This window comes from Odontesthes bonariensis, chromosome 15 (assembly GCF_027942865.1).
Source record: "Odontesthes bonariensis isolate fOdoBon6 chromosome 15, fOdoBon6.hap1, whole genome shotgun sequence".
NCBI classification, from domain to species: domain Eukaryota; kingdom Metazoa; phylum Chordata; class Actinopteri; order Atheriniformes; family Atherinopsidae; genus Odontesthes; species Odontesthes bonariensis.
In genome coordinates this window covers 25212385-25236419 of record NC_134520.1, presented here as the reverse complement: position 1 = coordinate 25236419, position 24035 = coordinate 25212385, and the positions used below count along the sequence as shown (strand labels likewise).

The 24035-nt window shown below is 39.8% G+C and overlaps 1 protein-coding gene across 1 annotated transcript in view; it reads right to left on the bottom strand.

The window, feature by feature from the left end:
- Positions 1-3000: 3000 nt before the first annotated feature.
- Positions 3001-24035, bottom strand: part of homer3b (homer scaffold protein 3b) — a 56649-nt gene continuing 35614 nt past the window's right edge. The window contains exons 9-12 of the mRNA XM_075485685.1: positions 19872-20028; positions 9916-10026; positions 8905-8985; positions 3001-7322 (exon numbers count right to left, since the gene is read on the bottom strand). Coding sequence (XP_075341800.1) covers positions 7137-7322; positions 8905-8985; positions 9916-10026; positions 19872-20028 — 535 coding nt within the window. The 3' untranslated portion in view covers positions 3001-7136. The remainder of the gene's footprint in view (positions 7323-8904; positions 8986-9915; positions 10027-19871; positions 20029-24035) is intronic.

Here is a 24035-nt window from a genome sequence, read left to right as displayed (position 1 = left end):
TTTCGCTGGTGTGCCTGAAGATGTGCTGGGGCGTACTTCACTGTGGCTGCACGGCTGCATGGTGTGCTGATCAGAGCATGTGAACGGAGCGGAGCTGCAAAATATAGTTGGAGCATGGAGCCAGTTTTGATGAAATGCGCTCCAGTTCCGCTCCGATACTGCTCACACCACGAGTCTAGGGCATGCAGAAATCCACCCAGAATTGAGCTGTGCCCATCACAGGACTATGGTGGGAAAGCGCCCACAATGGCCTTAACCATGGCCTGAACAGGCTAACGTTATGGTTCCTTAGCTAACTAAGTTTAGCTCGCCAACGCTAAGAATCGTAGCAGTAATTGAAATATATTAAGAAAGATACTTGGATGATAAAGTATGTTTTCTTGTTATTTGTTAATAAATATATAAAATTTTTGGCAACAAAAAAAATAATTAGCGATTTTCGGGCTCAATCTGGCTGAATCTAGCGACAATTTAACTTGTTTTGTGAGTGACAAATCAGTTGCCCCGCGACAGCATACAAGCCGAGACAGAAGCACAGCAGGACGGCGGCAACCCGGCATAGCGTCATTTCCTGTCAAAACGGCAGTTTCAAGCTAGCTACAACCAGAGCTATAGACTACAACGAGGGTAGGTTCACTTCCTGTTTTCAAAACAAAAGCACATTTTTATCGTAATGGCTTTCCCTATGATAAAAGGCAACAGGTATTTTATTGTCAAAATAACCGGAAGTGCGTTGCTCACTGCGGCTAGCTTTAGTAGCGCCGAATTCGTCGGAACAAAATTGTATTTTGGCAGGTTTTTAACACGTTGGGGATCTAAATGACTACTTTCTGGCCTGAAAAGTTTCAAATGTTGCTAAAGTTTACAGAGTTTAGAGCTGAAATCAGCTTCAGGCCGGCTGATTTCGGCTCGGGTAGGAGCGAAAATATATATATGGGCGTGGTTACGTCACTTATGACGTCATGACGCAATCTAGCGACTTTAGTGACTTTTCAGAGAGCCAATAGCAGAGAGTCTCTGTAAAAGGGCTGTGGTATTACCACAGCCATTATAACGAACAGCCTTGCCACTCTGTATTAAAGGGGAACTCCGGGGCATTTGAAGCGTGTTTCCATTGCTAGAGGTTGTCAAATACTTCTAGTAGGACACAGAGAGGTCCAGATCTGCGCTCCCTGTGTGGAGATCGCTCTGTCCGCACAGCCTGTCATGCGAGGCTAATACGTGGTGGCTAAGGGGCAAGCGCTAACCTTTCCACGTAAAACAACAACTTGCACACTGCAGAAACGTCACACCACTTTATAACCCATCCGACAATAAAGTCACAAGCCTTACCATCAAAACCATATGCATGGTTCTCACATTACTGGCATGGGGACGTTACAAAACAACTTTATAAACAGCATAGAACTCGCCGGCTGGTTGTAGGCTCGCGCATGTGAAAGCCCAAAAGAGTCGATGGACGATAATCCCATATACAAAACTATCATCTTCTCTAGAAAAACTACGTTCAAGTATTTAAAACATTACAACAATATTACTGGGCATGTATTGTTGTAATGTTTTAAATACTTGAACGCAGTTTTTCTAGAGAATATAATTGTTTTGTATATGGGATTATTCTCCATCGACTCTTTTGGGCTTTCACATGCGCGAGCCTACAACCAGCCGGTGAGTTCTATGCTGTTTACAAAGTTGTTTTGTAACGTCCCCATGCCAGTAATGTGAGAACCATGCATATGGTTTTGATGGTAAGGCTTGTGACTTTATTGTCGGATGGTTTATAAAGTGGTGTGACGTTTCTGCAGTGTGCAAGTTGTTGTTTTACGTGGAAGGGTTAGCGCTTGCCCCTTAGCCACCACGTATTAGCCTCGCATGACAGGGTGTGCGGACAGAGCGATCTCCACACAGGGAGCGCAGATACGCACCTCTCTGTGTCCTACTGGCAGTATTTGACAACCTCTAGCAATGGAAACACGCTTCAAATGCCCCGGAGTTCCCCTTTAAGCCCCATTGTACCGGCTTGCAGTTCCACCAGAATTCCACTGGGGGCGTCGGTGGAGACCAGAATGAATGGGGCCCAATGGAGCTAGATGCTACAAATGGTCAGTTTCACCTAAGTCTCCTCAAGAGCGCTCAGATTTGAATGTAGTTTCTGAGAGCTCAACATGGGTTTCAAGTCAAAAATCTACTGAACGAGTACATATATCCCTTTGATTTCTTACAGGTTGGCTTCTTGTTGTCCACAACGCGCTAGCATTGTGCTAATGACAGCTGGTCGACCAGCTATGTATGACGTCATATACACTTCAAATCCTTTTTTTAAGCAAATGAGTGGCTCTAAAAATCTAAAACTCAGCCATGGGTATTTTCTAAACACCCTCTTTCGAAAACAACATTCGAATTACTAGAGAAAAAATTATATCTTGAGATAAGGGCACGAAAGGGCGTATAGCTCCATAGGACTCCATTCATTCTGGTCTCCAAAATTGGGCGCCCCACGTGGAAAGAGGGTGGAACTGCAACCAAAATCGCCTCGTTGGAAACCGGAAATGCACCGTGAGTGGCGTATCTGTCCTATTATAGAATCTGTGGTATGACTTTAAGCTGATCTCTGGTGAAACTTAACAGCTGATGTGCTCCCAAACCTGATATGGGGCACCCGTCAGCTTGATCGAATAGCACTGCAGTACAAAACCTAATTTCACATGTCCTCACTGCATCAATGGCAGAAACTATGAAGCACATTTCAGAAATCTGGTAGTTTCTAAAGCAAATTGTCCTTTTCTTTCAAAGAAAAGCAAAGCTGTCAATTATACAGAATTTTGCGAATGGAAAGCATGTCTACTACTAGTGTTCATCATAATCGGTGGTGACTTGAGTCAAATATTAGCTGATATGTTGATTACCAACATTTTAGTAGTTTTCCCTTTCAGTAAAATGTGTGAAAATGTGGCATGACGCCACACCATTGTTTCAGTCGTCACACAAACAAGACAACAGTGACTTTGCATGACAGTTTTAATGTTACAGTTCGTTACAAATATAAGGAATCATCTAGTCATGTTTAATACAAGCACTTGCCCCCTTTAGATACTGTCATGTCAGACGAGCTTTCTTCTTCTTAAGCAATACTTGAATGTAACAACCTAAACCAATTGAAATTTGAGGTATTTAAAGTCGTACTTAAGGGTCAAATGTTTTTGATCAAAGAACAGAGGAACTTAAACTGAAAATTCAATAAAGGTGGAGATCAGCATTTTTTTCCAGTTGATGTGGCTTCAGCATGATGGTGGTGCTTCTTTGGTACTGCATTCTCACAGCCACCAACAGATTTCCTAAATAATTTTATGGTGAGAGAAAAAAACTCTTAGGCTTCAGCTGCTGATTTCCTTTATTAAAAAAAAATATCTGACTAAATAAGGGATATAAAGTTGGGTTTTTTTTGCCTTTTCAGGAGAGTCCAATTTCAATTGTGGTTTGTAACTGGAGTAATTAAAGAATCACAATGAAATGCAGAGTGACTCAAGGATAAAAATTCAACATATCAGAAGCAGCTCTATAAATGATCTGAAATATTTGGTGGAATTACTCCTTTACTTGTAGATTCAATCTGTTGTAAGGTTAAAACACTATTGATCATGACCTGCACTTTAAAGTAGAACAAATCAGTTGATCATGAAGGCAAGTCTAGTCTTAGTCCTGCCTCACCTTTGTGTTTATGCAGGAACAACTAATGTATTAGCACAGTGTTCTTGTGCAGTTGTTGCTGGAAAAAGGCTGTTGTGAACTTGTGTCTGACATCAACTGTGCAGGGCTTGTGAGACTCATTGCCTCTCTTTTCTCCATGCTGGTTAAATGGCAGCAATCTGTTAAAGGCATGATGAAAACCACCCACCCACCAGGCTTTGCGGAGGTTTAATTATCTACAAATTACTTGTATCATCTGTAATCAGGCAACTATGTTTGAAATATTAATGCTGATTCAGTGACACTTGCATGAAGCAGCTGATTTCAGAACCGAACCAATGTGTTGAAATGTCTTTTTATAGTGTTAATGTGTTCCACAACAACATAATGCATCCCAACTACACGGAGATCGTTAGAGCTGCTGAGGTGATTCTTTTTGATTGCTTTTATTAAAAATTCAAAAGGAAGCTAACCCTAAACTCTTAAGTCCTACATACACCATCAGCGGAACATGTTGCACAGCAATAAATGAAAGTTAAAGTAAACAATGGGTGCTACTCCATTAATATTGCAATTTATTACATAAACAAATTTCACATCATGACATGTTATGATGATTCTGGCAGTCACTGCATCCTAAGCTGCAAAGAACTGGACCTTGTTTGTACCTAAATAACTGTCATAAAGAAATCAATAACTCATCAAGGGCTGAGAAGCAAAGATTAATAGATTTTGTGCATCTGAAGTTCATATCTAACGTTGACAAGTCAGTTAAGTACCAATTTACTACGACTACTGCAGTTGTACTGCTCTCACTCGAGCAGTCTGAGATTGCGCGCACACGCACACACACACACACACACACACATACACCCAGCTTCACATTCCTTGGCAGGTAAGGGGTTTCTGCAGAGCTCATGCAGTGCTCTTGTAGTGATCTATGCTCTGCGGCTCCGCTGAGCTTCTCCCTAGAATTAGTATAACCATTATAGTGCTGGGCAACACAGAAAAAGTACATAAAATCAAGCTGGATATCCTTGTGAACACTGACAAAATGTAAACGAAATTCAATTTGGCACAGACGTTATCAAGTGCAATCACAGGCTCAACTCAACATCAGGGTGGGAAAACGGCTCCTCAGACACTACGGAACTTTTTCCAATGTTCATCTTCTTTACCAACAGAAAGGTGCGGAGGACACAAGCAGCAGCTGTAACTTAAATTTTTTCTTTTTTTTTGGCTGATAACTTGCAGACTTCCCATCCTGACAGTGAGCAACCCATCGATGAACATGAATAATAGAATAAGGGCTGAGAAAAAGCAGTCTTTATAAAAGAAGAACAGAAACAGGATGATGCTGGCGATCCTCAGAAGTTGAAGCTTGAGCAGGTTACTTGCACCTCTGAGATTGTTGATGTTCTGGCTGGTCTGAAACCCAGTCCCTGCTGATGGTGGTGAACTGGAGCTGATTTTTACTCAGGGTCTTTTCATTTGTCCATGCCCTGATCTCACTCCTGCTGGGTGCATCTCCACAGTTCCAAAAGATCAGGTGTTATTATGTAAAAGCAGACACTTTACTTGTATCATCTGATTTTAAAAAAAAAAAAGATTGACATGAAAATGTAGATAAAGGGACATCGGACTCTTATTATATTCAAAAGAAATCTTTGACCTAAACTACGCATGAATAATAATAATTTTACCTCCCTGTTGTTTCTATGAAACACGTCTAGATTTCCAAACACTTGCCTGATTGCCTCCTGTTTTCATAGAGCTGTGATTTGACTGTTTTTGTCCAGGCATGCCTTAGTGGTTGTGACTTGACAACCTGCAGAACAACAGTCCACCTGTAGCTGTTTAGACTATGCTAATACGAGAGGATTTCCTAATCTGTGCAGAGCTCAAATAATCCAAGAAGCCAAAATTTATTAAGTACCTGTTGGAAGCATCCACCTTTGCAACAAAGCAAGTCTCTTTTGAATGATAAACATCATCTTGGAACAATGTTTTGGAACAACATCCATTTTAGAACATCGATATGATAACTGAGCAGATGAAACTGAAAGCTTCTGCTCTTCCTTTAACTTTGAAAACCACCAGAGGCCTCATTTAATAAACAGACATTAACTATTAAATTTGGATCTTAAGAATAAATCAAGCACAAAATGACATCTCGGTAGTTATTCATAAAACCTTCCTTTAAAGTGGAAATGATCTTATTTGTAAGCATGGTGCATGGCTGTTCCTGATCAAACCCTCATTTAAGTTGGCATTATCTGACAGAAAATCACAAGGAAGCTGCTCTGCATTTAAAAGTTGAAATCGTTAGATTTATAAACCATGGGTGCATGAATTCCAAGTGAAGTTCTTGGTGTCCATGAAAGGAAGGTTTTTGTATGCTCAGCATCTTTTATGAAACCAACAAATATGAAAGACGTTGAAAAACACCAGAAATGATCACAAGACAAGTTCAAGTATAAATCTAAGAACATGCTTTTTAAATGAGGCCCCCAGTCACATATTTACACTTTTTGTGCTAGCTCATCAAAAAGACAAAGTGGATGCTGTTCTTTCAGAGCAAATAGATAAAGCTTTCTGAGTGGTCAGTCAGTAGCCGGTTTCACACGCACACCGAATGCCTGAAATGTGATACTACGGAGCAGTGGCATGTGAGAATGCAAATGTCCGCATTTGTGAGACTTTCCACACAGCCCCTTAATAAAATCTCCTGAACATCAGCGGGTGAATAATTGTACAAACATTTCAGCAAATATTCTGGAGCATTTGCTGCCGCTGTGCCTGTGTGTGTGTGTGCTGGTGAGAGTTGGTCCTTACTCCTGACCTGTATGCTGCAATCTGCTCGCTCCCTGCTTCTGCTGATATGTACAGATACATGCAGTACCCACGTCCGCTCAATAAGGAACCTTATGTGCTATTCTCATAGTATTGTAAAGAAAAACAGCAATATGTGGCCTGTAATTTCTGCATCACGTGCTGCCTCCTGTGCACTTTAGACAGCCACCACCCCCGCACTCCATCCCTCGGATTTCCAGCGAACTGAGCCATCTCCATCAGAAAGCCTCCCCCTGAGATGTGCTTGTGTGAACAATCACAGAAAAAGACCAGACCAAACTGTCAGCACATTCTCCTGAACATCTCAGGTGTTAATGTGTGAAATTGGCTAGTGATAGAAAATTATGGAAATCCTTTCGAGTCCATGAGAAACAATACAAGAGATGTATTCTGCACATAGCACCTTTAGGAGGTTTCTGACAGCTGCTTTTTACCTGCACTGGTCTTAAAAAAACAAAACAATTTAAGGTAAACTCCAGAGTGATTTCCAGCGTATTGCTCTGATCTTTGCTCAGCTGCTGCACCAGTTAAACACAAATCAAAGTCACACAGAGGAACGTGCCGGCTGTGGAGATGCACCCCGGCCCCAGCTGTGGTTACTTATCTACCAGTTTTGCCAGACTCTCTCTCAGGCCTTTCAGGTCACAGATTTTGATGTCCAGAACCTCGATAATTTGTCGAACTTCATGTTCCGTCTGCTCCTGTTCTTCCTGGTTGGAGGCCAGTGTCTTTTCAGCGGACTGAACGCGGCTCTCCAGCTCAGTGTTTCGTCTCTCCAGGTCCTGCAGACACATCAATTGTTGTTTCTGAAACCGTTTTCATTGTGTATGGTTCTTGATACTTTCTGAACATCTAGGCATCCTTCTTAGTGTGAACACACAAAATGTCTTTATCTACTAAAGTTTTTTGTGGAGCACATCTTGCAAAGTAGAGGTGCAAATCACTCACTGATCAATATAGTATTTATAGTGTTTTCTGCAATAGTTTTGCACCCTCAGGTCATAAACAGTAAGTGTTAAAGTAGAACATTACTTTTCTTCCCTATAGTTTGAAGCATGTGCTTCCCTGCAAGTCGTTTTTGGATAAACATGTCTGTTTAATGCATAAATGTAAATGTAATGTGCAAGAAAAACATGCTTAAAGCCACTTTGGCAGATACAGCCGACTTATTGAGTCCTGCAGGTTTGGCAAAGGAACAGATTAGCTTTACTTGAAACAATTTGAATTCTTTTTTTCTCATTGTGGCAGCTAATTTTGGCAGAATATGCTGCAGTTTGACATATCTGCCTTACAGTTTCACGTTACAAAAAACAATACTGCAAAGAATGGATTGTGGAATCTGGAATTTTGACTGCAGAGGTCAAAAATGATTACATATAATTCATGACTGACCCCACTGGTAATAATGATAGAGGACCTAATAAAGGCTATGCAATATGCATCAGATACAATCTCCCACATTAATAAGGACATCTAGAATAATCGGTTTTCCCTTTTAAAGCCCTCAGTTCACCCCTGTTTGGATTCAAGTTGTTCTGAGCTCTCTACTTTACAGAGGCTGTTATTATTTTGACTGATTTTTAGAAATACAAAAACAGAACGTATACATTTGTTTTATAAATTTCTGTGGACTGAAGAGATGGGGAAAGTTAAGCTGTAAAAAAGAAGGAAACGGGAACACAGAGATTGAATTTCTACAACTGAGTACTATTGTATTACAGAGGAACTTTTCTGTAAAACACATATAATATATACATATGAGTTGTGAAAAGTTTGATTAGTGCAAAGTGGCAGCACAGAGGCCAGCCAATCAGACTGCAGCACTTATCTCATGATCAATCTCGTGACAGATTGTTCCTACAATTGCACACATCAAGCATTAATACATTGCGTCCCTGCCTCACTCGCGTAATTCATCATGCGATATGCGACATGATTGACTGGTGCCGCTTGAAAAGTGAAACTTTTCCAGACTTTCCAATTCAGTCAGGTGATGTAAAACATCACCCCATTCAAATGAGGAGTATGACAGCTGAATCCTCAAATGTGTACCTGTGTAAGTCAGAGGCAGCACAGCAAACATGGTGCCCACAGTGGGACAGTGCTGTGACGTCTGTTTGGTCAGTATGGACAAGCACAGGTAAACAACAGCAGACAGAAGAGATGGAGTCTTTTTACTCAAGATTTTTTTATCCAAAATTCGAGAAATATCAAATGTTTGAGAGATTCACTTTAAAAACGACTCAAACTATACAGATGATCAAAATACTAAAAAAAAATCTGAGTGTAAAGGTAACAAATACTTTTTTCTCTCTACCGGTACATGGGTGAGAGCACCACAGTACTGCAGATTAGTCAGCTTACCTGAAGTCTTTCAATGACCTCCTCTTTCTCCTTCTCCAGCTCACCAACATCTGTTTTCTTGCTCTGTAGGCTTTGAATTTCCTGAAAACACAGTCATTTCAAACTGTTACAAAACTGCCTCCCTGATTCCTCCATCCCTGTTATTAGGGCGTGAACCATTCATCTGTCGACTGCACCAAAATGCCTCAATCAATGCCAAGATTTGGTTTCTAAAAGGAGGAGAGAGATTTATCATCCAGGATGAGTGATGGACACCTTAATGTTTAAGGGGAGGAGGGAGTTCCGCCTCCATGGAAAAGTACCAGCAAAGGTGGAGCTTGCTTAAATTACAGGACAGATGTTAATAAGGCTGGACAGCAGCAATCTGCTTTTAAGGAACATTTCACTTTAAACAAAATACAATTTTGTTGAGTTTTGAGCATTGAAATGGAAGCTCTGAACACCTGGCAATCTTACTGAAATATCAAACCCATAATAGGGTATGTTAAGCATTTTGAGGCATTTTTTTTAAAGCTCTTTCCAGCCTGATACAGCACCGACAACAAGAGCAGCAAAAAGATTCATCCAAATCTTAGCGGATACAGAAGCAGTATAGTTTGCATAGTTTGTTCCTTTTCTGGTTTTGTCCACTTGAATTTCTAAGCCTTTATTTTTATTTTTTTTTTAAAGTTATTACCTTTTGGAAAAGACAAAAACAAGAGTACTGAACCAGAAAGATTTCATTCGAAACCTTAAGAATGATTTACACAGAAATGACTCAAGTTGACGCTTCTAGTCCTTCTTGTAGATCTAGTCTAATACATCCACAAATGACAGATTGAGTGAATGTTTCTTGGAATTTTCCTGTTGTAACTGAAAATCAGAGATTAAGGCTCACACATCCAACTGACTCCTACTAATATACACGTTATGTATGCCGTTGTATTCTGGGCTAGCTTTCTACTCTCATCTTAATAAGATTACAAATAGTTTTGTACAGCATTGAGTGGAGGGTAGAACTGGGTGTCTTGCCTGATCTTTGGCGCTCAGCAAGGCTTCCAGCTCCTCCAGTGACTGACTCAGCTCCTCTTTACCAGGCTGACCAGCAGCAGGATGTCCCAGCTGGGCCTCCAGCTCTGAAACCTGCAACACAAAGCCACAATGAATAATACTTAAAAGCTATATAACAAGTGAACTAAATTAAGGCAAACAACTGAATTTGGTGTTTAAATGGTGAGGGACTTTTGATATTGAAATAGGCAGCAGCACACCTCACTACGGATTCAGGATCTCTGAAGACAGTGAAGACTATTTGAGAGAAATCTGTATATAATATTTAAAAAAAAAAGTACTGTATGTAAGAAAGAGATACTTGTACTAGTAAGTACTAGCCATCTTGCACTAGTATAGAAGAAAAGAACAGAGAATCTAAAAGCTTGCGTTTGTGTGTTTTTAGGGCACATACAGAGCTCAGCATTGCAAATTCATCATATTTTCATGCTCCTTTTACTTTCCCCCACAAATCGCATCTATTATATAACACAAACTGTTGAAATATTTGTAGAAATAACACAATTAATGTGACTCAGGCCAATCTAAAACTTGTTGGTGTCTAAATATCTTAATTTTTCAGCCCACTCTGTGCGATTCAGGATTTGCAGAGACATTAGCAGACCTTAATCACTGATGACATGATTATGACGAGCCGAGACACAACTGCAGAAATGTACACTGCATGTTCCAACAACGGAACACCTTTGGATGGGTAAAGCTAGAGGGAGGCAGCCGCAAATAGACTTATTACTGATGTCATGTTTGCATTTGCATACAGACGGGGGAAGTAACATCTGATCACAAGTGGTAACCTCATAACTCGATATGTATATAGATGAATTTTAACACCCAGTGTAAACTGGTGCACTTCGCCTAATTTGTGATTTGCATATATAAAACTCTGTTTGCAACACTACTAAATAGACATGTAAATGAAAGCTACAGTAAAGCTTTTTCATTTAGTGTCAAAGTGCAATTTTAACAAAAAGTGAAGATGAAAGCTTAGACTATAGAGTACATGATTGTGTTTGGAGATGATCACAAATGTACATATGTACAGAGGGAGCATTTGTTGGCCATTTTCTTAAACAGACTCTGGAAGCCTAACGTAGCGCATGAATCAATCTTGTGTCCAAAACAAAAAAAAAACAAAAAAAAAACAAACAAAAAAAAAAAAAAATCAGAACATTCTCAATAACCACTCATTCTCTCTTAAACGACTCATTAACATGGTCTCCCACAGTCAACGCCAGAGATAAATGGCTTCAGTTATTCATAGCACCCACTATTAATTAAGAGTATACTATTAAAACTAATGATAAGAAACAAAATCAGAGAAAAATAACTATCACACTAATCCGATTAAATTGTTTTATCCTAAATTCTGTCATCTTTCCATCCGATCAGACTTTAAGTTTTGGTGTTATCCTGTTGATGGATGAAAATGAGAAACAACAACTTGCCTGACAGGTAAAAATTAAGCAGCAAATAGAGATTCCTTTTAATAAAGATATAAATGCCTGAAGTGCCAGTTTAGTGGTTATCCAATGTGGACTTGAAGATCTTTTATAAATCTTACATATGGTGTAATTTAATCAACAAATAACCATTGACCTTAAGGGAAATCTGAAAAAATTCTAATCAAAAGGGTTTTACATTATGCAAATGCAATAATACATTCACATACAAATGTACACATTTGATGATTACTACTCATGGAAATAAAGAAAACCAAGAGAGAGTGATCCATCTTGTTACCATCCATTTACACCCACACAGAGTTAATAAAGTGATTTTCACAACTGAAAAAGGTCCATTTAGTCAGAGCTGTGAGTATCTTTCAGAGACATCCGGCATCACTCTGCTGTGCAATCTGCAAATGAATCTTTGAAATCTTCTTTATTCATTCCCCATCTCATCTGGTCTCTCCTGATGGTGCTCTCCACCACACAAACAAACACATCCACCAGCTGTAATTCTTCTGAGGGAAAAGAGTTTTACTGCCAGAGGGCACAGAATTGATGCCTCGCCTTGGAGACGTTAGTAATTGAAGAATTTGACCTGGGAAAAAGAATTTCGAGGGAGAGTATTTTATCCCAATCTGACCCACTTCCCTGACTTTAACATTTTAATGGAAAAGCTGCAGATTGTGAGTGACAGTTTGACAAAACAAGGACAAAGTGTTCAGCATCTGAGGTCTGAACACAATGCAATGGAAAGTTTGTGGAGCGTCTATTCAGCAATATTTCAAGGCTCTGTGGCTCTACAATCAGACCAAAGCACTAACTCACTGACAGGGTTGGGGTTCAATTCCCTCTGGGCTTTGCGTGCCTCAAATTAAAGCAGAGTACACCCTGTTTTTCACACACTGGCAATGATCAGCTGAAGATGTTTAATTAATTGGATTGCAAGTGTTTACACAGTTTGGAGCTGCAGCATTTGAAAAGAAGGCACTTTCCTTTAAAACCGGTAAGGCTCACACTGCATCACATAGTTTGTTTTGCAAGCCTGACGTTGGCTTCACAGACCTTTGATGTGCTCAGTTTTACTCAAGTTTTCATGACACTGGTGCACAGCAAGCGTGGACTGTTGGGGGTGTATACATGAAACCTGACATGAAATGTTGTCACTTAAAACGAACTGAACAATTTAAAATTCCTCAAATACCAGAGGAAAAGACCTGCTGGGAGGTTTGAGAGGATTTGATTTACTGTAAGAATATGGGACAATTACTTGATGAATCCAACAGATTATCTACAGTTCTGGAAAAATTTAGTATTTCTTGTCATTTTAACTAAATAGGTTATCAATACAACAACCCTTGTTGACATGGTGATAGATGCTAGCTTGTTAAAGAAATCTATGATGAGAAAAATATAAAAGAGGAATGGAGGGCAATTCAAACTTATCCTCAACCTTTTACTTTTGATTTATTACAATGTTGTTGTAGGAGGAATCATTACAGGCTTTTTTTTTGCCAGTTTCTCACATTTCTGTTCCCCCCGAGCGACTGCATCAGCCGAGTGTCTGAAATGTAAATGTGTGAACGAGGGCAGAGAGGCTTCTCTGCTCACATGGCCAACAATTTCTTTTCTCTCCTTTCAAGTTGCCCTCTGTGTTTTCACAGACATTTTCAAAGTGAGAGTTTAGAGATTTCACACCATGCTCTGTTGCATGGCATCCAAACCGAGCTTCAGAAAACCACAGCAAGTTAAAAGATGGATTGTCCACACAGTCTCAGAGGCCTCAGCCCCCTCATATTATCCCCTCTGTGTGTGTACGTGCTCGTGACAGCCACTGCCACCAGTCATGAGCTCCATCTCTCTGAAGGAGATCCATCTCTCATGGGAGCACTGTGATATCTTTCTAATTTAATGTCCCAAGTAACATTTTAATCATAACAGCCTAATAAGAGACTGAAAACGAGTAGCTTCATTACAGACCCGCTGTGCAAGCATGGTGCAAAAAAAAAAAAAAAAAAGCACCAAACATCCACAAACACTTTTCGAATCTTCTATATCATATTAACAATTGATATTGTTACAGTAAATGAGTTAACACACTTGTACACTTCCATCTCACAAGATAATGTTGCACTTGTGTGCACCAGGTTTGTGGGGATAGGTGATAAACAAACGAATGCCATAAAAATAACATGATTTTGTGTACAAAGATTTTCTTTTTCTGTTCATACTTTATCTTTCTATTATATCTTGATATACTGTACTAGTTACTGTAGGTGCTGTTGTAGATCAATAAGCTGAGCTGCTCTACAGTGATATTAGAATATTTCACTGGTCAAGCCCTACAGGGTTTGCATCCCCACCCCGCTGTGACTGGTGTGCAGTTGGTGAGAGGCTGAGGTAGATTATGGTGGTTGTGGTGTGAGGGGCAGTGTTGGCTGGCATTAGGGAGGTGACTCTGGGACGCCAGTGGTCATCGTCTAGCCTCCTGGAGGTGTCGTGGGCCCAACTAGACGAAACACTGATGAAAGGAGGTTCCCACCTGATGACCCCAATGATATGTTGGTCAGCACTGCTCACTGATCTATATGATAGGGAGTGTAGGGAATTATTCACTGAGTCTGGTATTTTATTTTATTTTTATTTTCTTTAGCACAAGTTTCTTGTGTTTATATTGAATCCTAAATTGTCTTTGTTTTCTAAATTGTCTTCCCATCTGTCTAGGTACCCGACTTATCGCACTTACTCTAGCACTAGTTTTGCTCTTAGCTGTTTGGTTTTGGAAGGAAATGCACTTATGATTTCTTGTGCCCTGAAGTTCTTTTGACTACCGATGTTGAACGCACTTATTGTAAGTCGCTTTGGTTAAAAGCGTCTGCAAAATGACCGTAATGTAATGTAATGTAATTTCTTATCCATGCCGAATCTTAATTCACAGTGAATTCCCTATTAGACTAAAGGGCGGATTATAGTTCTGCGTCTATCGTCTTGACGTGTTGCTTTGCTCTGGTCGCGAACCACTTTTCATGTTATGGTTCTGCAACCTCGGTCTGGAATTTCTCGGGACGCACAGCAGTTTCCCCTCGCGAGAATTTCGGTGCGCGGTAACGAGAACTTTGGCGGCGCCGGCGGAAGTGTTTATCTTTCAAATAAAAAAAAAAAAAGTGTATGCAAGATATGGATCTGGAGTTGCTCGACATCGAAGAAGAACAGCTTCTTTTATTGGAGTTGGCGAAAATGCAAAGGAGGAAGCCACACAGACAACCGGAAAGGCACACCGAGGACCAATCACAGCCGCTTTTGTCTGCGCACTTCCGTTGGTGGTCTGCGTGCGTCTGTCGCGTCAGGATTTTTCTGAGGTGCACGACAACGCGCGCAGAGCCTCTGCGTGGGGGAGTGGTCAAGATTTTGACGCTCGCAGAGGCTCTGCGTCCCAGCGTCAGAGGCTTTGCGTCTGAAGCATAAATCAGCCTTAACAGGTTTCTTTTGGCTTGGCATGATATAAAAATGATGGTAAGAGACTGTGCTAGAAATCTTAATGACACATTCAAACAAAACTTGATTAACTAAATGATAGAAATAGTTCAAATTCATCATTAACATTTTATTTTTGTCATTTCAAGCCAGAAGCAACTTAACCCTCTAACCGCCAAAGTCGCAGAATTGCGACATTACGTCAGCATGAACAAAACAGTCTGTAGATAAAATAAACGGGCTTTAAGGTGTTCAGTCCTCCTACCACTAGTTGGCAAACATGTTACCCTTTCAAACAAGACCAAGCTCACGTCATTTTGTGGTCATTTTGTAGTTCACAGTGTCTTTATAAGGCAGTGCAAAAAGCCGCGCGAGCTCAGATACGGAAATAGTTATTCAGAGCTTTTCTGTAGAAACGTGCGAGTCGAATTTTTATTGTCAGCGAACTATTAGTGAGTTTTTAACAACATGGCTTGTAAGAAGTTGAACCGTGCAGAAGTATTGAGCATGCTATTTGCCGATTCCGACTCCGAAGGAGAGTTTTTACCTCGTGAGGAGGAGGATCGGACGAGCACTCATGCTTCCCACGGTGAAACTTCCGAAGGCAATGGTACAGGTGTTCTGTCGATTTCTCCTACTCGTCGAGAAATGCTACCTTGTGTTTTTGCGCATGCGCAGAGACAATTTTCTAAGTTTTCCTTGTCCCGCCCATCATTTTTTGCTACCCTTTCTCCTACTAAGGTAGGAGAAATTGAGGAGAAATTTTTCATTCGTTTTCGTTTTCACGCCCATAATTATTTATAATTATTTGCGTTTTTGTTTTCGTTGTCCCGCCCATCGTTTTTTGCTACCTGAAATCGAGGAGAAATTTTTCATTCGTTTTCACGCCCATAATTATTTATAATTATTTGCTACCCTAACGGTGAGTAACATCCTCAAAATCCTGATTCCTTTTGGAAGACATGCAAAGTAATAAAACACTTATCGTATTAACAAGCAGTTAGCTTAACATGCACAAAATGCATTTGTGTTAACAAGCAGTTAGCTTAACATGCACAAAATGCATTCGTATTAACAAGCAGTTAGCTTAACATGCACAAAATGCATTGTTGCTCATGTTGTGGGGAGATAATGTATATGTAACCATTAAAACCTCTGTTCTAGTTCTCCTTCCTGTCTTGTCATTCGCCATATGATTTTTGTATTTGCGACACTTCAGGCTTTATTTAGGTGACTCTGCTCCATCATTGTCAAGAATGATTTGAGAAGGGGTAGCATTATTTGACAGGGTCATATTGGCCTATCAAAATTTTCTACCCTCTTAAATAAATCAATTTCATTACACTTTTTATAATTACACACATGACAGACAAAAACGCTTACTTTATGACTTTATTTGATATACAGAGGTACAAAAATGCTTACTTTATGACTTTATTTGATATACAGAGGTAGCCTGGAAAACCAGCGCCAACTGCTGGACGGCAAAATGTTTTGCCTGCGGTTGGATTAGACATCCAATCCATTTAGGCTGGTTTATCAGGCTAATACAGAGGTAGAAAACCATAAAGTAGCATTTTTTGATAGGGTTGCAAAAACCGATAGGCGTGTCTATCGGTTTTTGCTGCGGTAGCATTTCTCGACGAAGTAGGAAAAATCGACAGAACACCGTTATCCAACCTCAATGGAGTGGGTGGTAGTGGGGAACGCGGTCGCAGTGTCCGTAGAGGTGTTAGTCGAGGAATCAGGGGTGGGAGAAGTGGGTCTGGTATGCGCTCTCTCCACCCAGCCCCCGGTGGTGCGGCTAGCCGCGGCGCTTTGCCTATCCGCCAGCGCAATGATCCTGACATCAGATCACACAATGTTCAAGCACAAACACATGCTCCTTCTGTCCCTTTATCTGGCTTTTACGGGGTGGGTGGCAGTGGCGAGCGTGGCCTTCAGTGGAGGGGGGAGAGATGCCACAGAGACTCACTGAGCGTCTAATTTTGTCTCTATAGACAGACATGCCTGGTTTCATGCCAATTTTGTAATTATCCTTATTTCCATAGAGACATGCAATACATTAAACACAAAGAAGTGCATAAAAACTGAATATGTTTAACTAAATATTTTTCAAATGAATAATGCTAAATAATATGCTTAAATATGTAACATTCAAATGCACTATGCCACTCCCTCTGTGGTGTAAGTTCTCAGCAAACCTGAACAGAGGTCAGAGTCAACCCAGAAACCCAGAAAATAAACCCAGAGCCTTTCTGTGGTGGATGAACACAAACATGGCAGAAGCTGAGTGTGTGACAAGGGAGAAATAGCCAGCCAGCCTCTCTCCTTCTGCTCCTCCGGTGATTTATCTTCTTCCTCTAACTGGGACAGAAGGGGGAGGAGGTGGGCAGTATAGGGTGTCCTGTCACCCCCCCACAAAAAACAAAAAAAACCACTCCTGTTCCCCTCAATATCCCATTGCCAAACCCTGGAGGCCTGCTCTACTTCCAGCCACCTGGTTGACTTTGCTGCAGCTCTGTGTGTACGTGTGTGACTCTGTGAGTCTCTGTGTGTGTGCGTTTGGAGGGGGGGGGGGGGGGTAACCTTCACCTGGACTTATAGAGATGGATAAAATTGATTAAACCACATCCTGAGCTAAAAATAAAGGGCCAGTTTTCTGTCACTAATGATAACAGTTTCACTGCAGACTGGATGGCAGCAGCACTTAATTCTGTCCGATTAAAGAAGCTTTGTTAAGCTTGACCAGGGGCACAATTTCCTCTCTCTAAATTAAAGATGAAATGCCTGCATTCTGGCCCTACAATTATCATGGGAGCCTGTCAACCAAAATATTCCAGGAAGGGAGGCTGGATGAAAAATGAATCTGCAGTTTGAAGCAGTCCGTCGAGGGATTTTAGCACCATAGTTGCAGAGGGTGTGTATTAGAAAAGCAAGAATCTGCATTGCATCTTTCATTTAATGTCTAAGTGGTTATATAGGACAGGACTAATCAAATGTTGAATTTCAACCCTTATTTAACTTTTTCCTTTTTCTTCTTGTGCTAATAACACCTTTTTTCCCCTTGTTTCCAGTTCATCATATTAGGCTTTAGTTGGTCTAAAAATGTGTACACAAATGGCCTGAAGAAAGCGTTAATTCTCACCATTCAATATTTCTTTATAAATACCAGCTTGTACAATTATTGTGTGTGTATGCATCGTTCATGCATCTGGCCCCCAACGTTTAAGTCGTATCACTGTATTCTGCTCTGTCTGTGGAAGTCAAATGAAGGCATAATTACACTAAACCCTCTAACAAAAATCACTCATATTACATTGATTATCTCAACACCTTCTGGTCTTAACTAACACACTGCAGGACCTATACAAGACCTTTTTTTCTTATTCACTTGAAGGTAATTTGAATACTACAGTGGAGAGGTTTTAGGATGATGTTACATTTTTATATATAAAGCAATCAGAAATCAATCCAAACTTAACAGAAGCAGCCCCAAACACACAGTCAGAGTAATAAGTACTATCTCGCGTGATAAGAAGAAGACAAAGTCCTCGCAGTTGAGGGTCAGTCTGGGACTACAGGAAGACACAGACGATAACAAAGACACTGTGAGTCCATAGAAGATTATTTAAGGTGTGTGAAACAATGCACCAAATGCCAAATGTCTTAAAAAAAGAAAACTGTGAGAAAGTCTATCAAGTGTAGCTGGTGTTGTTTTAAAGGTCAAATGTGGTAACACTTAATACTGATTTGGTTTGGGTGTTTTCTGTATGAAAACTCTTTCTTTTACACTTAAGGCTGAGTTATACTTCTTTTAACTGCCCTTGCGCTTTCTTCTTGCGCGTATGTTAATGGCTCGAGACGTTTATACTTCATTTAGCTTTGCCGGCGCTTGCGTGTGCTGCATGGCGATTCACTGCCAGGACAGTAGGTGGAGTAGCGGGTTTTTTCAATGACAAGCCTACTATGATGAAAGGAAATTCACTCCAGGACCTCTTCGAGTGATTCATGCTTCTTCTTCTTGTAAATAGCCGGTATTTTGTCAGATTTTCAACACCTTGGGGGTCTAAACGACTACTTTCTCGCCTGAAAATGTTTCAAATGTTGCTAAAGTTATATATTTACAGAGTTTATAGCTTAAGCGAAATCAGCTTTTCAGGCCGGCTGATTTCGGCTCGGGCAGGAGTGAAGTGCACTGTGTGTAAACGCTCTGCATGCTGTCTGATCGATGAGTATGTCGTTTTCAAGTAGTAGGCTTGCGTCTTTTCTTGCGTGAAGTTTAGAAAATTGAGGTGACACACGCAAGCTCGCAATGGGGGGCTTGCAACCGCGCAAGGGCTTGCGTTTCTTCTTGCGTCTTGCTTTGCGTCTTGCGTTACCGACTATAAACCAGGCTTTAGTGAAAAAGCGCTTCTGGTAAATAGTTTAAATGAGCTATAAAAATGAAGTTTTGCCCTCAATTTAAGTATATGAAAAGAATAAATCACATATTTGTCTTGGCTTTCTAAACGGTACAACAAAGGATGTCTTAAATAAGATCCTTGAGTTTTTTTTTTATTACAGAAATGCAAACAGATAACCACAGCAAAAACACAGATTCTTCCAGCTCCTATCCAGGAGAAATTGATTAATAAATAAAATTAACATATATAAACAACGTTTTCCTCCCCTTTGGCACGTAGAAATCATTTAAATGTTTCTGTACCTTTATGCTTTTAAATCAAGAAAATAATGTAAGTCTATTTTTTCTTTTTTAACTCTGAGAAAGACTGTTAAGCATGATTTCTACGAGGCTACTGGTAACTCCACCTTAACTGGATGTCAGTTGCTCAGCCTTTAACTTGCACAGCATACTAAGCAGCAGTTACTAATGCATTATGCATTTCTCCAAACCATGGCTCTAAAAGCCAACACTGGGCAGTTTAAGTATATACCAAGTGCCGTTATTAGCTGCAGGAGTCCTGCACTGCTTGTGCACCTTTTAGTTCCGCTCACCTGGTCTCTGAGGCGATCTGTCTCCTCCTGGTATTCAGCCAGTTGTTTCTTCCACTGCTCCACACTGCCATTGGCTTCCTGCAGTGCTTCCACCAACTTGGCATTGCTGTCCTGCAGAGTGAACAGTTCAGCCTCCAAGTTTATGTCACACATGGACCTGAGGGGAAGTTGCAGGAAAACACCAATATGACATTATGAATTATGTTTAAAGTATACTTTCAGCTCCTGTTTGGTTTCCACCTGCTCCAAAGAAAATTATTGCTGTGTTGTTATTGCAAATCGGTGAGTTCACATAAATATCAGGCCACTTCCTAATAAAAACAGTCAGTATAGTTGTTTTCATGTTGATTCTTCAAAACTACTAAATCTACAAGGTGCACCAAAGCAGAGCAGCATTTACCTTTAACTGTGGAAAATTACGCTACTGGGCCACATACAAAAACCACCAACACAAAAAAGTAATGTGTTCTCCGTTATTAAGGTGGGAACGATCCAGCAAAGGTCAGGATTCAGAGGGGATATTTAATAAACCAGAGAGCTTTTAGCTAAGAAGATGGAGTTTAGGAGGCATTGTTTGCCATGACTACAGCACAGCAACCATAAAACCACTCACCATAGCAACAGGAGACCAAAGCCAGCCAACACAGCCTTTATAAAAAAAAAAAAATCATAAAATAAAACTGTTGAAATAATTGGCTGTAAAGCATCTGAGGGGTGCTTTTCTGCTTCCTGATCTAATATGGAAGGTTGAGTGATCAATAATGGCCACCATGATGATAAAAATTATGTGCTGACAAATTCAGCAGCACTCACACCTTAATGGTTTCCAGTTATAGAGACATAAACAGAGATTAACAACAGCACAAGAGGAAAAACCTTGGGCTTTGAGGTTGTAAAGATATTGTTTGACCTACTGTGTACGCTAAACAAAATCCCAAACACATGTGAACATAATACTGCAGAACTGGGGAGTGTCCTCCTGTAGCACGGTATGCAGGCAGGCTAAATGCTTTAGGTCTGACTCACTGCTGCAGTTCTGGTTAATAACCAGTTAAATTTCCTATGAAGTAAAGGTGAAATCTTCACTGAAGCCAAGTCTATAATTCCTGATAACAAAAACAAAGCAGAAATGTCCATGGGGAGGCTTAGTTTCTTTGTCCCTGGTTTTACTCGATCTCCAAATATTCTACATTTGGGCTTAGTGCTGACACTTTCAATGGTAATTATTTCAATCTAATGTTAATACTCTGTCACCATACTGTCATTTTACAAATAATATTTCTGTTTATCCTGCACATCTGTTGCACGTTAGTCCTGGATGCTGAGTCCTGTGTCTGTTTCTTTCTAAGGCTTGCAGGCTGCTCTATGCTGCACAGATTTTAATATTTTGGTTAATAAATAAAAGTGATTTGATCTGACCCAGCTTTCTTTTGATTGGCTAAACACACCAGTTAGTCAGGTGAATTAAAAGCAAACGAAGAGGAAAAATATGCAGTGCTTGAGCAGATTCTGTGTTCATTTGTGATTTAGGTTGACTTTAATGGTCGACTTAGACTGCATGGGTATTTAAAAACCAAACAAGACAGAAGAAACAAAAAACAAAAACAAAGAAGTCCAATCTATTTCATGTGTGATGAATAACAATATCTTGTGGAACATCCCATTGAAAACCCACAGCCATGTGAAAAAGAAACTCTTTCGGTTCTAAAGTTTTTATAAATCAGGACTAAAGTTTTATAAATCAGAACTAAAAAAAAAATTACCTTGTCATTATCAGGTCTTAAAATAAGTTTAAAATAACCCCAGAAGAACAGCACATGGGATATTACACTGTATCATTACCGATGTAACAAAAATGAAGTCAAATTCTTAGTAGCAATGAACAACTTTTAGTAGCAATAACTTGAAAAAAAAAAAAAATCGTTCTCCATCCATTGTTCTTCATCTTTCACATTATGGAGAAATGTTGGCCCACTTTTCTTTACAGCTTTGCTTCAATTCATTGAGGTTGCAGCATCTTTTTAAAAACAAAAAATTTTATTCACAGCTCTCTTAAGGTCGCACCAAAGCATTTTAATCAGGTTGAAGCCTGGACTGATTGGACCATTTCAATACTTTGATTCTTTTCTTTTTCAGTTGCTCTGTTACAGATTTCTTGCTGTGTTGGGACTTATTGTCCTGTTGCATGATGTGCCAAGCTTTAGCTGTCAGAGAGATGGTTTGATCATCAGCTCTCTACCATCATGCTTAATAGTTGGTACGGGATACACCTGAGTGCCCCAGACCAGAACATGGTGTAGCATGTCATGTGTAGTTGAAATCTAAGTTGTATGTATTTTGAGACCTGCTAAGGACCCAATGTTTTTTTTTTTTTTTAAATTTTGATCTGATCCTTTGGGCAATACTTCTTTCCCAGTGATGGAATACCAATTTCTGAAATAAACGTTTTTACAGCTTTCCTGTTGAACATGAAAACTGCCCAGTAAACTAACTTCCAGAGATAGGAGGGCAAATTCCACCTTAAGTCCTGTAGAACAAGATGATACAATAGGTCAACAAAAGGTCTAACAAGCATGCGTTTCTTCAAGAACATCATGCAGTATTTGCAAGTCCAGTGGCCTTAGCTCATGGGTCACAAAATAACAAAAAATTAAACCAGGGTTTTCTTGACATTAAAAAAAATATCTTACCTGAATATCTGGTTAAGAAGAGTTAAGAATAAGACAATGAAAAGTGGACTTTTAGCATCCTAATACTATTGCACCGTCAATGCAATCCCAGTAGGAGGTGCAGAGGGGCATGACAACTTGTGTTGTGAAAGCCGACAGAAATATTAGATGGAAAGATGCGCATTTTTACAATATATAGCATGTTTCACTTTTTCATGTCGGTTCGTTTGTAATGTGCAGCATTTCTTAAGAAAAAAAACAAAAAAACTGCCCTAGCTTGTAAAATAAACCCTTCAGTTGCATTGCAGGCACCAGTTCAGCTTCACAGATGGATGACAGTAGGCGTTGTTTGCAGACTAAATCCAGCATACATTCACTACAAAATCTGCATCATGTGTCAAAGAGGTCATTTTTCTGTTGCGTTTGTGTGAGGAAAATCTTTAAAAAAGTGAATGTATTGCGGTGGGTCACTTGCTCTTTTTCTAATCGAACATTTTTCTGTGTGCTCTTCATTAATCTCTGAAAACCTGAACGGAACAGTTCTGAAAGACACCACAGAGGTGCAAATGAAACTAAGAGAGGAGCACTCTGAAGTCTCTAATAATCAGAGAAGCTGAAGCTGAGGGAAAAAGCTAGCAGCTAAAGTCAGTTTTCTTCGCTGCGAAGAGCTCAACTAAGTGCTACAAGCTTTTATAACCACTTATGTAACCAAGCTCGGAGGTGAAGACATTTTCAGTAACCTTCAAAACTCTGAAAGATAACATTTCCATTCACGTCAGTACTCCCACACAGACACATCTGCTGCTCTAGCTGTAATTTCATTTTACCATATCTCTTGGTGTATCGTCATAGACTGCAGTTATGTCTGTTTTTTTTTATTTGTTTTTTTTATTAGTATTCCTACAAGCTTTACATTGATAAAAAGACTTTAGCACAAATTTTCACTTAATTTTGTCACTGTCAGGTCTTTGTTCAAATAAATATTCAAAGTAAAATGTAAATTAAGTCCAATAAATGTAGTCATTAAATATTTACAGTAACTTGTGGTCATGCATAACAAATCAGACTCTGCTTTTGAGCCAACACTCTGCAAAGAATAAACATTGAAAATAACAGCACTCTGGAGGAAACACAATTTTCCTATATGATGTAATCGAGTAATATGTACTGTGTATGTGCTAAAGCTAATTAAATCCCTTTTATGGTACACACATGTCTGTCTTGCCCATGAATGTTAGATAGAAGAGGGCTTTATTCTAGTTTGGTTGAATTAAAAGCTCAGAAAAAGCCCGGGGCAGGTGGTTGATCTGCGACCAAATATGATTTCACTCACGTCAAAATCAGCAGCCTTTTTCATGATTAACTGACTCTAAAATACTGTTGGTCAGTAACGAATGAAACGTTTTCATCACATTTATCTAACAAAAAAAAACAAAAAAAAAACATACAAAAGCCAAAGTCAATGTCTTTGTATTTTACAAACAAATTAACTTGG